At 28.1% G+C, this 14,937-nt stretch overlaps 6 protein-coding genes across 6 annotated transcripts, besides 7 other annotated features; 5 read left to right on the forward strand and 1 right to left on the reverse strand.

Annotated features, from left to right (window-relative positions):
• Positions 1-674: part of a mobile genetic element that runs on past the window's edge.
• A 3,218-nt stretch (positions 675-3,892) lies between these two features.
• TVAGG3_0639720 (uncharacterized protein) lies at positions 3,893-4,429 on the forward strand (the record flags this gene model as incomplete). The annotated part of the gene is made up of 1 exon (XM_051241202.1): positions 3,893-4,429. A coding segment is annotated over one exon (537 nt), but the record flags the coding sequence as incomplete, so codon positions are not given.
• Positions 4,430-5,135: 706 nt separating this feature from the next.
• Positions 5,136-6,710: a mobile genetic element.
• Positions 6,711-7,116: 406 nt separating this feature from the next.
• Positions 7,117-7,638: a mobile genetic element.
• Positions 7,639-9,767: 2,129 nt separating this feature from the next.
• Positions 9,768-9,974: a mobile genetic element.
• A 5-nt stretch (positions 9,975-9,979) lies between these two features.
• Positions 9,980-10,258: a mobile genetic element.
• A 319-nt stretch (positions 10,259-10,577) lies between these two features.
• Positions 10,578-10,618: a mobile genetic element.
• A 101-nt stretch (positions 10,619-10,719) lies between these two features.
• Positions 10,720-14,937: part of a mobile genetic element that runs on past the window's edge.
• TVAGG3_0639790 (phage tail repeat-like family) lies at positions 11,037-11,855 on the forward strand (the record flags this gene model as incomplete). Its single annotated transcript, XM_051241203.1, has 1 exon — positions 11,037-11,855. One exon carries the CDS (start codon positions 11,037-11,039, stop codon positions 11,853-11,855), a length of 819 nt encoding a protein of 272 aa, XP_051087790.1.
• Positions 11,995-12,357, forward strand: TVAGG3_0639800 (uncharacterized protein; the record flags this gene model as incomplete). The annotated part of the gene is made up of 1 exon (XM_051241204.1): positions 11,995-12,357. One exon carries the CDS (start codon positions 11,995-11,997, stop codon positions 12,355-12,357), a length of 363 nt encoding a protein of 120 aa, XP_051087791.1.
• On the forward strand, positions 12,376-12,618 carry TVAGG3_0639810 (serine threonine-protein phosphatase family; the record flags this gene model as incomplete). The annotated part of the gene is made up of 1 exon (XM_051241205.1): positions 12,376-12,618. One exon carries the CDS (start codon positions 12,376-12,378, stop codon positions 12,616-12,618), a length of 243 nt encoding a protein of 80 aa, XP_051087792.1.
• TVAGG3_0639820 (uncharacterized protein) lies at positions 12,623-13,471 on the reverse strand (the record flags this gene model as incomplete). Its single annotated transcript, XM_051241206.1, has 1 exon — positions 12,623-13,471. One exon carries the CDS (start codon positions 13,469-13,471, stop codon positions 12,623-12,625), a length of 849 nt encoding a protein of 282 aa, XP_051087793.1.
• Positions 13,544-14,602, forward strand: TVAGG3_0639830 (phage tail repeat-like family; the record flags this gene model as incomplete). The annotated part of the gene is made up of 1 exon (XM_051241207.1): positions 13,544-14,602. A coding segment is annotated over one exon (1,059 nt), but the record flags the coding sequence as incomplete, so codon positions are not given.

Raw genomic sequence — 14,937 nt, forward strand, 5'->3', positions numbered from 1 at the left:
CATACGATTATTTTCATACGTTTTTTTGATGAATTCTAATAAAACTTCATTACCACTTTCAGAACGAAGCGTAACTTTTCAGCACGTAACGCTCTATCATGTGTAGTGACATATTATTCAAAAAAACTCAGATTGCTTATCTTATAATAACAATTTCATTAGAAAAAATGCACGATTTCACGCTAAAACTTTGAAGCAATTCTTAAATTCGGATAAAAAATCGATATGTATTACACTTTAAACTTCAAAAAATGGTTCAAAATTTAGACTTAGTTTATCTTAACAATATAGCAGATTTTAAGCCGAACAAGTAGGAGTAATAGAAATAGCTCTTGAAAATAATTACAATTAGTAATATGTAAGTCAAAGTTCGAGTATTCTAATAAATAAACGTTCCGGATTTTCTTTACTACAAGAATAATACTTAATATATAGAAGCAACAGTAAAAACTTATTAGAGATTCAAAAAGAAAGTTGACTAAAGAGAATCTTTTTATATAAGTAATTTTATTTTTTTGAAATACGAGATCGAATAAACATGTATTTTATTTTATTACTATAATAATACGTTTTTACATAGTAAGAAAGTTTAGAGACTGAAATGAAATTAAAAATTGAGAAAAAAATAAAGCTTTTCTATAAAAATTCATATTAATATATAGTATAATGATATTTATTGATAGTTGTGTTAGAAAAAAGGTACATTCACTATTTTTGACAAAATTTTAAATTTTCATGGGGTTGTAAATCTTATAATAACTAGATGAATAAGGAATAAATCCCAGTATGATGTGCATCATTATATTAAACACTATATGTAAGGCTGGTGATTCTATTAACACTTATGAAGATCTATAGTATTTGAGCAGATAAATTTGATAATTTCCAAAACTCTTATATTTCAAAATTAAAGTGTGCGAATGCATTTAAATGAGAGCAAAAAGAGATTGATGCTGTTAAAACTATGTGTTAATTTGCAATTATTTCGCATCACAAGAACTACCCAGTAAATTCGGCTATCTTTCTTTGCAATTATTCTCCATTATACATATAATATAATGGTTAGGGTTTGAAGAAAAGTTACTAGAGAATTATTGACTTTTGAAATAATGCAGAATTTTACTTGAAGAAATCATTAATTTATGAGTTCCAAATTGCTAAGCATGACGAAGGATCATTAAATTTGCTACAATTAAATACACTTATTGCAGAATTAAGATTTTTGAAATTAAAAGTTTGAAATATTGCCTTTTTGAATAAAAATTTAAATTTTATTATATAATCATGATAATATCTTATAGAAATTAAAAGAAAATATTTTAAACCATTCAAATATTTTGAATGTCTTATCAATTTAAAATATTAAAAGATAGCTTGATTTTATCATCATTAGTTGTTATCAAAGTTTTCTTCTTTTGATGAACAACAGTAAATGATTTGTTAATTACTTGTCTTCCTTTTTCGCAGCAAAATCGAAAGTTATGATGATAATCTTGCTCTCAATTTTGAAACTCTCTGATTTACAAGTAAGCATTCCTTTGGAAAAGCAGTCCTATTCTGTTTTCAAGATATTTTAAAGCCTCAATTTCATACAATGCGCAGATCTATTCGAAATTGCAAGAACTCTCAAGAAAAATGCAGCAGCAAAGAAGATTCCATAGTTTCTAGCATCAAAAATTTACAACCTTAATACAACAGTTAAAGAGAAGCTCGAAAAGAAAATATTTAACCATAAAGCTGGAAACCATTCGATATCTACTATTGGATCTAATAAAAAGTTAATTATAACATATTTAACATGCTATTTGTTGACTTTGTTCCATTATATTACCATATATACCTTTTTGAAATCTAAAATATTTTTACAATTTTAACCATGTGTTGTTGAAACCATATATCAATCTTAGCTAAAGTATAGTTTATGAGTCTGTCACCATCTAACGTATGAATTTTCAAAAATGTCAAATATGTTCATTTTTTCTGTAGATTCAGCCATAATTTCACGTTGTTATACTATTCAACTATTATTTAATATTTTTATCGATTTAAATATATGATGAGATGCTTAGTTCTCCTGGAAATCGATTTTTAATCGCAATTTTAACTTTCCAAAAAAAATTCAAAAATAAAAATCCCTCTCAATTTTCTAAGTTTTATAACTCGCCAAATCTCTAGCCAAATTTTTTTGGCCCGTATAAATATTGTTTGGCACTATATAGGGATGCTATTTATCATATTTTCATCCCATTTTACTGTTATCGCCTAGTGAATGTACCTTTGTTAGAAAAAATATACAACTAAAATGTCAGTTTTAAAAAATTTAAAAATTATATTAAAACAATAGTCATTGAGGATGGTTAATTGCAAAAACTCAAGAAACTATCATTATCTCTCTTTGCTTAACACATCTACAACTGGAAACATCATTCCAAATGAAGTTCCTCAGTCTCGTCAAAATTTCTCTCTCATCTACAACAAGCTTAACTCAAAACTCAAGAAACTATCATTATCTCTCTTTGCTTAACACATCTACAACTGGAAACATCATTCCAAATGTTGCATTCAAGAATCCTATTATTATTCTTTCTTTCAATCTTTTATATTTACTCTTTAAATTCTAATATAATATAAATTCTTCATTTCCTTTGTTTAAACTTTTTTCATTTTAATACCATTTTATCAGATAGTAATTTTTGTTTTTCTCTGACCAAAAATCTTCTCAATTTAACTCCACCTTCACAAAAATTCATTGAGTTCTCTCAAAATTCTTGTATTTTTGGTATACTTAAAGTATCATCTTCAAATATTTTTTTGGAGAAAATTGACTTTGCATAATATCGTAATACTTTTTAAGGCAGATAGATTTACCGTAAGTTGAAGAACTTTTAATTTGAACAGAAATTATTCAACAAATATTCTTTTTATTTGATCAAGATACGTATACCAATATGATCTACTTGCTAGGGATATGTAGATCACGTTCAGAATTTGCCAAGTTTGGTGAATATCTATGGGATTAGGGACATCTATTTAATTTAAGAACTAAAAATTAGCATAGGCGTATTATGCTGTTACTGAAATATATTTTGGATGTATAAATTTTTACTTAATACTCTTTTATTGTTATCATTTTTAAAGATTTTTTATTATGAGCAAAAAAATGGCAAGACAATAATATATTGTACATGCAATTTATTATTACTGAATAAATTTATCAATCAAATTTGATCACATACAATTTTTACAGATAAATACATTATCTCAAAAAATATCTATATATTAGTATATGTTACACGAAATGTAATAAAATGTATTACTTTGGTTTATCAATTTATAAATAAGAATGAAAATTTGTTATAGCTTTGTTCCAATATTTATTTTTATATATTTAAGTTATCCATTTTACTGTTTTCATTCATATTTATAACAAAATTAGAGTCCTTACATTATTTATCTTATTTCAATAGTGATAAAAATCAACTATATTTTGTAAGATCTTAAAAAGTGACAAAAATGGAAAACTACATTAAATTTATTTATAAGGATACAAAATTATATGTCATTCCACCAAGAGCGGTTAAAGCATTAACACTTTATTTATATATATCTCACAAGCTAAGTTTACCTCTAAACACATTCGAATTAACAACAAATAACAAAAATTTAGGTGTTCTGGATAATTTGCGCTGTAATAACAAAATTACTATCAATATTAAAAGAAAAAAGAAGCCTTTTAACTTATTTTCAATTCCGATTGTAAACAGTATAAAAACTTCTGAAGATCAAGACAAAAGATTAATCAAATATCAAAAAAAATGACGAAAATTTATTGTGGGCAGCCAAGTTTGCGTTGTATATGAGCAATAACATAATAGAAGAAGCAATTAAAATCATGAATTTCAATTGTCTTCAGGAAGTATTCAATCCTGTTGATGAAATTAAAAAAATGTTAGAAGGAGAGTATAAAGTAACAATTTCAGATGGAAATAAAAATAAATTATATGAGACAATTTTACCAAATGAAGAAGCTGAAGATTCTTATAGTGAGAATGATAGTGATATCGATTATGATGAAGAAAGTAAACAAAAGGATAAAAATGATTTTTCTATAGAAACTCATGATAAAGATAACAATATAAGAAAGAATTGGCCATTTCAAGATGAAGACAACGAAAACTCGGATTCTCTATTAAACAGATATTTAAGTTCCGAAGAATTCAATGAATTCAAAGAGGAGGAGAATGAACAAATTTTATTAAATGAACAAACTGCAACAATAAGTGGAGTAACTGCTCAAAATTCAAATATAAGACAAAATGAAACAATAAGTGGAGTTTCTCCTCCAAACACAAATCAAAGACAAAATGCAACAATAAATGCAGTTTCATTTCCAAACACAAATCAAAGACAAAATGCAACAATAAATGCAGTTTCATTTCCAAATTCAAATCAAAGACAAAATGCAACAATAAGTGGAGTTTCACTTTCAAACACAAATCAAAGACAAAATGCAACAATAAATGCAGTTTCATTTCCAAACACAAATCAAAGACAAAATGCAACAATAAATGCAGTTTCATTTCCAAATTCAAATCAAAGACAAAATGCAACAATAATGCAGTTTCATTTCAAACACAAATCAAAGACAAAATGCAACAATAAATGCAGTTTCATTTCCAAACACAAATCAAAGACAAAATGCAACAATAAATGCAGTTTCATTTCCAAACACAAATCAAAGACAAAATGCAACAATAAATGCAGTTTCATTTCCAAACACAAATCAAAGACAAACTGCAACAATAAGTGGAGTTACTCCTCCAAACACAAATCAAAGACAAAATGCAACAATAAATTCGGATATTCAGCGTCAAATCCCTCAGCATCAATCCTCACTACCTAATGAAACTGCTTCTTATTCTTCCCAAATTTCTAATCATTTAACCGATAATCCTCCATTAACAGATTTACAAAATACACATCTAGTGCCAAATTTTGCTTATGATTACCAAAATAATTTTTCAACGCATAAACAATCTATTATCGTTAATAAAGCTTGCATTGAACTTATTCCTAATTATCAATCTTTTGATGATAAAAATAAAGAGATTCACCGAAAAAGAATCAAAAATATTCTGAGGACTTATCATACATTTTCAATTTCCCAATCCGCACGTATTAAATATTCATTAACCATATATACAAATGGTCATCCTTTGAGATTTCAACGTTACAATGCTCATAATAATTATTTAGAAATTATTTATTATTGCGGATATAAACCTAGATGCAACTTTTGTATGCATGTAAAAGTCTTTGATGAGAAATTAAATATTTCTCCTGAAGAAAAACCAGACAGTAAACTTCATAACTGCCGACCTGCAAAACAATCTCAAATAATTAAAGGAACAAATCCAATGAACTATGATATTGAATCTCAAGTTCAAGATTATGTTGTCAAAAATCCAACCGCAACGATATCAGAAACAAGAAAGTATGCAAATCAACTGATATATGACTGTAATCAAGCCCAGTCTACTAATTTCATTCAGATATCAGAGAAGAAAGTCCAACAGCTGTATTATGAAGTTCATCCTGTCAAATCAAAATCAGAGATTGATCTTATTAATGAAATGTTAGAATTTTTTAATCAAAGATCATATTTTATTACCCAAAGCACAAAAAATGATAATGCCTATTATTTTTTTGGATTGGAACGTTTCATTCGAGTTGCACGGTATTCATCACATTGTTTTATTGATGGAACCTTCAAAGTCGTTCCTGTATCAATAATGAATGGCCAATTATTAAATTTGTTAATTTTTGACCAAGCAACTCAACTGTATCTACCGTTTTTACATATAATCATGACGGGAAGAACAGAAACTGATTATCAAAGAGTATTTAGTATTATGGAGTATGATACTGATATTAAAATTCCTTTATCAACATTTGATGTTATAACAACTGATTTCGAAAAAGCACTTCAAGGCTCAATTTATAAAAGAAAAGGAGAGCAAACCATATTGACTGGATGCATATATCACTTTATTGCAGCATTAGTTAAGAATTTCAAGAAAAAATGTGATCCAGAAGATCTTAACAATAAAATTCTTTTAAAGTTATTATGCGCTTCTCCATTCATGCCAGAAGAAGTTTTTGATTTGGTTTGTAATAAAATTAAATGCATTCAAGATACAAATGAATTTGCAAAATACTTTATTAAAACATGGAGCACAAGCTATAATTCAATCAGCAAGCTCAAAGTATTCGACAATATTTATTCTAATAATGGCGTAGAATCGTACAACAAAGTGTTAAATACAAATATTGTATATTCACATCCCACAATTTTAAAGACGGTACACACTTTAATGAAAGTGGATTTAGCGATTTTGCATCGATATGCACGGGCAGATAAAAACACAAGTGATCATAAACAGTCGTATTTCATTAAATTGAAAAAAATAAATGAAGAGATTCAGTTATTTGAAGAGCATTTTGGTCTGGAAATATCATTAATTCCTGAGGATATAATGAAAAAATATAAGGATTTGTCCAAACATTCTGGAATTGATTTCAGAGATATTGAAATTGAAAGGTATATGTCAAGTGATCAAATACTTGATGACATTCAAATAAATTTAGAAGAAACAAAAAATGAAAAGATAGAAAACATTGAAATTGCCGAAGATGATTTATTTCAATAATATGTAACATTGATTTCTATTCAACTTTATCGTTATTATAATAAACATTTTTATGATTTTTTTAATATTTTTTATAAGTAGATTGAAGATTATTTGATGGAAAGATGTATATATATATACATAATGTACCTTACAATATCTTCATGCTATGAATTCCAGAATAATGACAAGTCTTTCATTCTTAATTAGAAGTCTCCAATATTTTGTCTATTTTTTCATATTTTTTCTATTTTTTTCACCATTTAAAATTTCTTAAATTCTAAATATAGCAAATTATATCATTTTACTTTCTGCAACGATTTAATCGATAATTATATGAATATTATTGTAAATATTTCTAAAATATTTTAAATACAAATAATTTTAAACTGAACCAAATAAATTGGATAACTTTAACTCAATCAAATAAATATTAATATGAATTTTTATAGAAAAGCTTTATTTTTTTCTCAATTTTTAATTTCATTTCAGTCTCTAAACTTTCTTACTATGTAAAAACGTATTATTATAGTAATAAAATAAAATACATGTTTATTCGATCTCGTATTTCAAAAAAATAAAATTACTTATATAAAAAGATTCTCTTTAGTCAACTTTCTTTTTGAATCTCTAATAAGTTTTTACTGTTGCTTCTATATATTAAGTATTGATTCTTGTAGTAAAGAAAATCCGGAACGTTTATTTATTAGAATACTCGAACTTTGACTTACATATTACTAATTGTAATTATTTTCAAGAGCTATTTCTATTACTCCTACTTGTTCGGCTTAAAATCTGCTATATTGTTAAGATAAACTAAGTCTAAATTTTGAACCATTTTTTGAAGTTTAAAGTGTAATACATATCGATTTTTTATCCGAATTTAAGAATTGCTTCAAAGTTTTAGCGTGAAATCGTGCATTTTTTCTAATGAAATTGTTATTATAAGGGTCATTATTGATTTTGTAATTTAATCGTCGTCGTTATCGATTTTGTAATTTAATCGTTATCGTCTTTTTCTAAACGTGCATTTTTTGCTTTCGGAGCTATTGAACATACATTGGCCCTTACCAGCAATTGAAAACTATTTTTCATTATCAACAATTACATTACTCCGAGTTATTCATCAATCAATGAAAATCGATATATAGTCCATACTTCAATTTACAATATTGGCAAGTCCGATTTCACTTGGCATATTTAACTCATATAGAAAAACCAGTTGGAATCGGCAAAATTATCTTTAATTCCATACATAAGAAAAAAAAATTATAAAGTTCTTCAATAATAGCAAACTAATAGTTTAAATAGATTTACAAGTATCGCCCATCTACTTTTGATATAATTCACATATTAAATGTAGAAAACTGGTTTAAAATAAATATTTCAAAAGTTCGAAAACGATTTATGAAAAAATAACGTGATGACATTTACTAAATTTGCTCTGTATTAAAGTATCGATGATAGAAAGAGCATATTTTGTAAATATTTCAAAAATATTTAAAAGTCGGAGAAATTGTATTGTAATGTACTATAATTATGTTACAAATCCGATTTAATACTAATCCTTCGCTATTGAAGTTGTTTTGAGAAGGATATTCTCTAAATTCTTGATAAATCTTTAAAATCTAGAGTAATCGTTTTGTAAACTTAACAAAACTAAAATGTATACCAATAGATTGGCATTTTCTACGTTTTCAAAGTGAGAGAGTGTAAATTCTTTTTTTTTATCCTATTAAGGTTTTTAAAAAATTTATTTAACAATAGGATGTTTAACACTAATTTTTTAAGGACTTCGACTTTAGCATCACATAAATATGTTATTTTCTATATTAAAACGTAATTTTGGTGGTCTTAGAATAGAAAAATATGCAATATTCGTGGAGATAATGAGGGTTCTTAAACATGTTCTTAAAAATAAATAAAATAATACAAATCTTTATTCAATCTTTTGATATTGTTGGTCCTCTCTTTGTGAAAATACTTAACTTCAAAGAGTATTATGTTTTACCTAGTGAGGACCTTAAGTTTGCAAAAACATAATAAAAGTAAAATAAAAAAGATCTGATTTATCACAAAACTTTGAGTATTATAGGATTTAATATATTTTCTTAGTAGATTATATGATTTAGTTTCTTAAAATCTAAAGTATTTCTTGAGGAAAATATAAATTGAAATTCAAAAAGTAAAAAAATGTAAACAAATCAAATTTTAAATGGACCAAATGTTGATTTTTCATTCGTTTTCTCATTATCGAAAAAAATTTGGAAAGCTAAGAAGTCAATAACAAGTTATATAATACAACAAAACCCACATCGGATATGTTTTCATCAAATAGTCTCCTAGATTTGTTATGAAATTAAAATATCATGATATTTTAAGGGCTTTTGATTTCAATATTAGAATTATTCAGTTATATCGTGCTAATATCAATTGCTTTATACAATTAATCGTTTACAAGCTGCAAAAATCGAACAATAATTTGACTTTGTAAAAAAAGTGCGTCATTTTTATTCGTTATACTTACAAAATGTAAACATTACGAGAAACATTTACATTTGTAAATGTAACAAGTAAAGTTGTATCGCATAATTTGACTTTGTAAAAAAAGTGCGTCATTTTTATTCGTTATACTTACAAAGTGTAAACATTACGAGAAACATTTACATTTGTAAATGTAACAAGTAAAGTTGTATCGCATAATTTGACTTTGTAAAAAAAGTGCGTCATTTTTATTCGTTATACTTACAAAATGTAAACATTACGAGAAACATTTACATTTGTAAATGTAACAAGTAAATACATCAGATTTAAATTGTAAATGTAGTTTATCTCTCTCATCTCCTTTTTAAAAGGTATTACATACATACGAACGCATGGGTCACTCAATAATTAGCGTGATAATAATTGAGGATAGACTGTAATCGTAATTTTATTTTTGGACTTATATTTCGACATTTTGAAGTCGCTTGAAAGTCTTGCAAATGATTAAATTTGGAAAATTTGACCTAAGTCTGCATTATTTTGATGACTTAAACAATTCTATAAATCTGTTTTCCTAAAAATTTAAAAAGATATAATTTCAATTTCCCTAAATTTATGTAATTCATATATCACCAAAATATTTGGACTGCATTTCGTTTGTCTGCACCTAATTAAAGTCTAAATACCAATTAATTTTGGAGTTGCATTGCTTTTAATGTAAAAATGCACGTTTAGAAAAAGACGATAACGATTAAATTACAAAATCGATAACGACGACGATTAAATTACAAAATCGATAACCTCTCTTATTATAAGATAAGCAATCTGAGTTTTTTTGAATAATATGTCACTACACATGATAGAGCGTTACGTGCTGAAAAGTTACGCTTCGTTCTGAAAGTGGTAATGAAGTTTTATTAGAATTCATCAAAAAAACGTATGAAAATAATCGTATGTCAAAATGTGAGCACTTCTCAAAATTTGCTCACATTTTGACTATTTTTGTGAGATCTTCCTCACAATTTTTTGACAAACGTACAAAAAAGTGCTAAAATGTGAGCAAATGTGAGCAATTTTTATATCTCCATAAGTGGACATCCAGGATGCATAAGTCCACACTATCCTTCATTTGCAATTGCTAATGAAACAACTCCTTTCCATGAATCAAATTTTTATTTCACCAATACAGTAATGAGAAGTGGTGAAGAAGCAATGCCAGATCCTTTTAATGATTTTGCTATTATTGGTCATGTTGGTAATGGCGTTTGTCGAATTAGATTAATTTTTAGTTCAATTTGTCAAACGCATCGAATTATTTGTGTACATTAATTTGAAATTTTTATGTATATGGTTTCTTTTTGTTTTGTTTCAGAATAAAGAAAATATTAATAATCAATTCATATATGTTCCATATTAAGTTCTGTCAAAATGTAAGCTATTCAATTCTATCGTCGGGGGAAGTATCACAAATCTATCAATTTTTTTGTAAAAGTATACAAAAACATATGGTGTTCAATTAGTTTATAATAATATAAATATTAAGATTAAAAAAAAAAAAAAAAAAAAAAAAAAAGGAAGTGGGGCTTCCAGGCACTTCGTGCCCTCTAGCCCCGAAGATGTTTAGTATAAATGAAGTTCTTATATACGGGTCTTCCAGGAGCTTTTCACAAATTATATATGTTTTCATGTTTTGTCAAGACTTCTTCGTAAAATCAGACAAAAATAATGTTTAGGGTAGAAGGTTAGATATAACCTCTTTTCTAACCTCTTTTCTACCCTCTTGAATTTTCAAGACTTCTTCGTACATGTTTTGTCACTTTTCTGTCACTTTTCAGGAAAAAACATTTTTATTATATATATAAAATGAATTTTACAAAACCACCGTTACCCTTCTTTGGAAATAAGAGTAGATGTAAAGATATTCTATTGAGAGAACTTAAGAAACTACCGAATGGTCTAACATTTGTAGACTTGTTCGGTGGAAGTTTCTATATATCTCATTTGTGCCATACAATATTTCCTGACTCAAAGATTATATGCAATGACTTCGACAACTATATGAACCGTCTCAAACATATACCAGACACAAACAAAATATTGAAAGAGTTAAAAGAAAAGATACCTATAGGTAAGATGGAACGTATACCATTAGATAAGAAAAATACTGTCAGAGAGGTTTTGAAAAAGGCAGAGTATATTGACTGGGATAGTATATCTGCTAGACTATTATATAGTGGTGCTATAAGAGTTCATGACATTGAAACACTTATGTCAAAAGTTTTATATCTTAACTATACAAATGTTTTCAAAGAGAACATAGAAAAATATATTGAGGGTATAGAGTTTGTGAGATGTCATTGGACAGAGTTGTATGAAAAATATAAAGACAAGGAAAATGTTTTCTTTATAGTGGACCCGCCGTTCTATAACACATGGGATTTTCAATACCAAGTAGACTGGACTTTGAGAGACTCTTTAGAAACTTTAGACGTTTTACATAACCATCCATGCTTTTACTTTACATCCGATAAAAGTGGTTTGGAAAGTGTCATGAGATGGTTAGAGGACATACATGACTATGAGTTTAGATATGACAAGATAGAATATGAGAGAGGTCCTATAAACTGGAGAAAGTGTCATAACAAAGAAATTTTACTAGTAAGTAAATGTGGTTTGAAATAGGACTACTTGTTTTAGGTTTTTTCCATTGTGTCATTTACTTATTTGACGTGGCAGAAAGGTACAGAGAATATGAAGATGAACCAATACCAGCAAATGTTCAGCATATGTACTCGTAAGAGATATTTTTATCTAATATTAAATGGACGCACAGAACTTAGCGAATGCACAGCAACCTGGACAACCAAACCCAGAGAATATTCCAAATGAAGTTAGAATACAAACTGCAATGGCAAACTATGGTCAAGTGCCAACAGATGTACAAATGCAAACTGCCATGTCAAATGACGCTGCGTTAGGTTTGCCACCATGGTATGCAAATATGAGATGGAAAGAGTTTTATACAAACCCTGAAGTGGGATATAAACAACTTTATGCAGATGACGCGAACACAGGAGTTGACCCAGAATATGTTTTCTACCAGAGGAGAAACAGAATGTATGAGCTCCAGTTAAAGAATGCTATGGAACTCAACAGGAAACGTAAGAGACTAGGCGGACATTAGATTTTTACATATAGTAAAATGGGTTTCTTCAGTAAGATAGGAAACTTCTTTCGAAATGTTGGAAGAGGTATATGGAATGGAATAAAAACCGTAGGAAGAGGAATTTGGAACGGTGTCAAAAATATTGGTAAAAGAGTAGGTCAGTTTGTTGGTATTATACCTAAAGACCCTGAACCAGAAGAACAAGCTCCTGTTATACAACAGCCTGAACCTGCACCACAGTCTAGTTGGCAACCAAATCCAACACCTCAACCGTATTAAAAAGTTATATTTTTACCGTTCGATAGTAGTTGTATATGAAACTAAGTTCTAAGTAAAACGCATGGTATAATGGAATTATTCTTTTTCTTCCATCTGTAGTAAACCATACTTGAAAGTCTGAAATACTTCCACTTGGTGGTTCGTATAACTTTGTAGGTTTTTCGTAAAAGTCATTTGCCAAGCATAAGAAAGAGTTTTGGGCGCCAGAAAATGAAGCATGAACAATAATAGCATCTGAGTCGAAAACATCTTTAAATAAATATGGTTCATCTCTTGCATATCGACTGTAAATATTTGCTAAAGGAAGTTCGACTTTCTGATTTAACATTCTTTGCAAATAATACCATGACATTGCAGTGAATTCTGTATATATTTGTTCGTCTTTCTTTGGATTGTCTTCGTAGATTTGAAATGACACTTGTGAATTTTGTTTGTCATATACAATTCTCACATAAAGTGTGCTCTCGGTATTTGCATATTCATCAGCATATTTTGCATAACATGAATTTATTTTATCTTCTATATTTTTTAACGCAGTCTGTAGAGAAGATGAAAGGTCAACTTGTATTAGCTCAATTTCTTCCCACATTTTTCGTTTCCCTTCAGATATATAATCTATATGAAACCTTACAATAAATGGAAAACTTTTATCTTCTACAGACACAAACTTCATTCTACGAAAGCCAATAGCTTTTGTGACAGATGGGTCTCTTAGCCATCTTAATGGGTAGTCAAAACGATAGCCTTCATGCTTTACGGTCTCTGTCTCAAACTTTTGACCGACATTAGTAAAAAGTTCATCTAATGGTTTAGTTGTAGCAACTCTTGAATTTTCTTTTTCTATTGAAAGCATATTTTATCTAGAATAAAAATGTCGAAAGAAACAGCGTCTATGAGAGAAATACAACACAACCGACAACTCATTATGCAAGCTCTAAATAAGAACACAACAAACTTTTCAAACTATTCTAAGATATCTGAGTCATTGAAAGAAGGAAACTTAAAACTGACGATAAACCCATTGACAGACGAGTTTCTGTTTCAAGACAGTAAGAACCATACTGTTTGTATAAATCCAACAAAAGGAACTTTAAACGAGAAACCTATAAAAGAACTTCTTTTGAAAGCAGATGTTGACAACAAAGCTGACAAAGAGTATGTCATTGAAAAAGTTCAAGAAGAACATGACAGAGCAGATGCAACATATGCAACGAAAGAACATACTCATCCTGAACTAGCAGACAAAACATATGTTGACAATAAAATGTCAAGTGAAGTGACAAGAGCTGAAAACGAATATTCTAAAAAGACTCATACACATTCTATATCTGATATTACAAACTTACAAGAAACCTTAAACAGTAAAAGTGACGTTGGACATACACATACCATTGCAAATATAACAAACTTACAAGAAACATTAGAGACAAAAGCAGATAAAACATATGTCAATGAAATATACCAAAGTTTAGTTGGAACAAAAAATATTGAAACTATTGTTGGTGACTTTTCTGTCAATGAAGAAAACAAATATTTTAGATGGGAGTTTGTACACTCCTTAAAAAATGGTATACGGTATAAACTCATTCCGAAAAATAACAATGAAATGTATGTAGGCTATATAAAGAATGATGGTACACAAGTTAAAGTTCCATTAGACAACAACTGCTACTTAAACTTATATGGAGACGAACAAAAGAAATATTTAAGAGTTTATGAAATGGCAGATATGACATTGCCTGACCCAGCTCCAGCACCATATTATTATGACTATGGTGTTGACGCACGTGTAGACCCAAAAAAGCAAACATTATATTTAGAATATTATAGATATAAAAGATATAATGCAATAGAAAAAACGAGAATAGTATATTATTATACAGATGACAGAAATAAATATTATAGTCAAGATTTTACCTACCCTGAAAACATAAGATTATATTATAAAAAATATTCTGACACAAACCAGAAGAAACCTGAAATAGTTACACTATATTTTAAGTTCAAAAGAGACAATCCTATATTATCTCATATGTTTGATTTAATGAACCCAGTAGGTTCTATTTATACATCTATGGAAGCAAGAAGTCCTCAAGTAATGTTTGGTGTTGGTGCATGGGAACAAATAGTCGACAGGTTTTTGTATTGTGCAAACTCTTCAAAGGAAACAGGTGGAAGTAAAACGATTTCAGGTGAAAATTTACCTGCACACAGTCACTACATAGATTTAAGTACATCTCAAGCAGGTTGGCATAAGCATAAATTTTGGGATTGGCACGCCTTGAAAAAAGGTAAAGGATATGATGTTAAAGACGACGT

This window comes from Trichomonas vaginalis, chromosome III (genome assembly GCF_026262505.1).
Source record: "Trichomonas vaginalis G3 chromosome III, whole genome shotgun sequence".
NCBI classification, from domain to species: Eukaryota; Parabasalia; order Trichomonadida; family Trichomonadidae; genus Trichomonas; species Trichomonas vaginalis.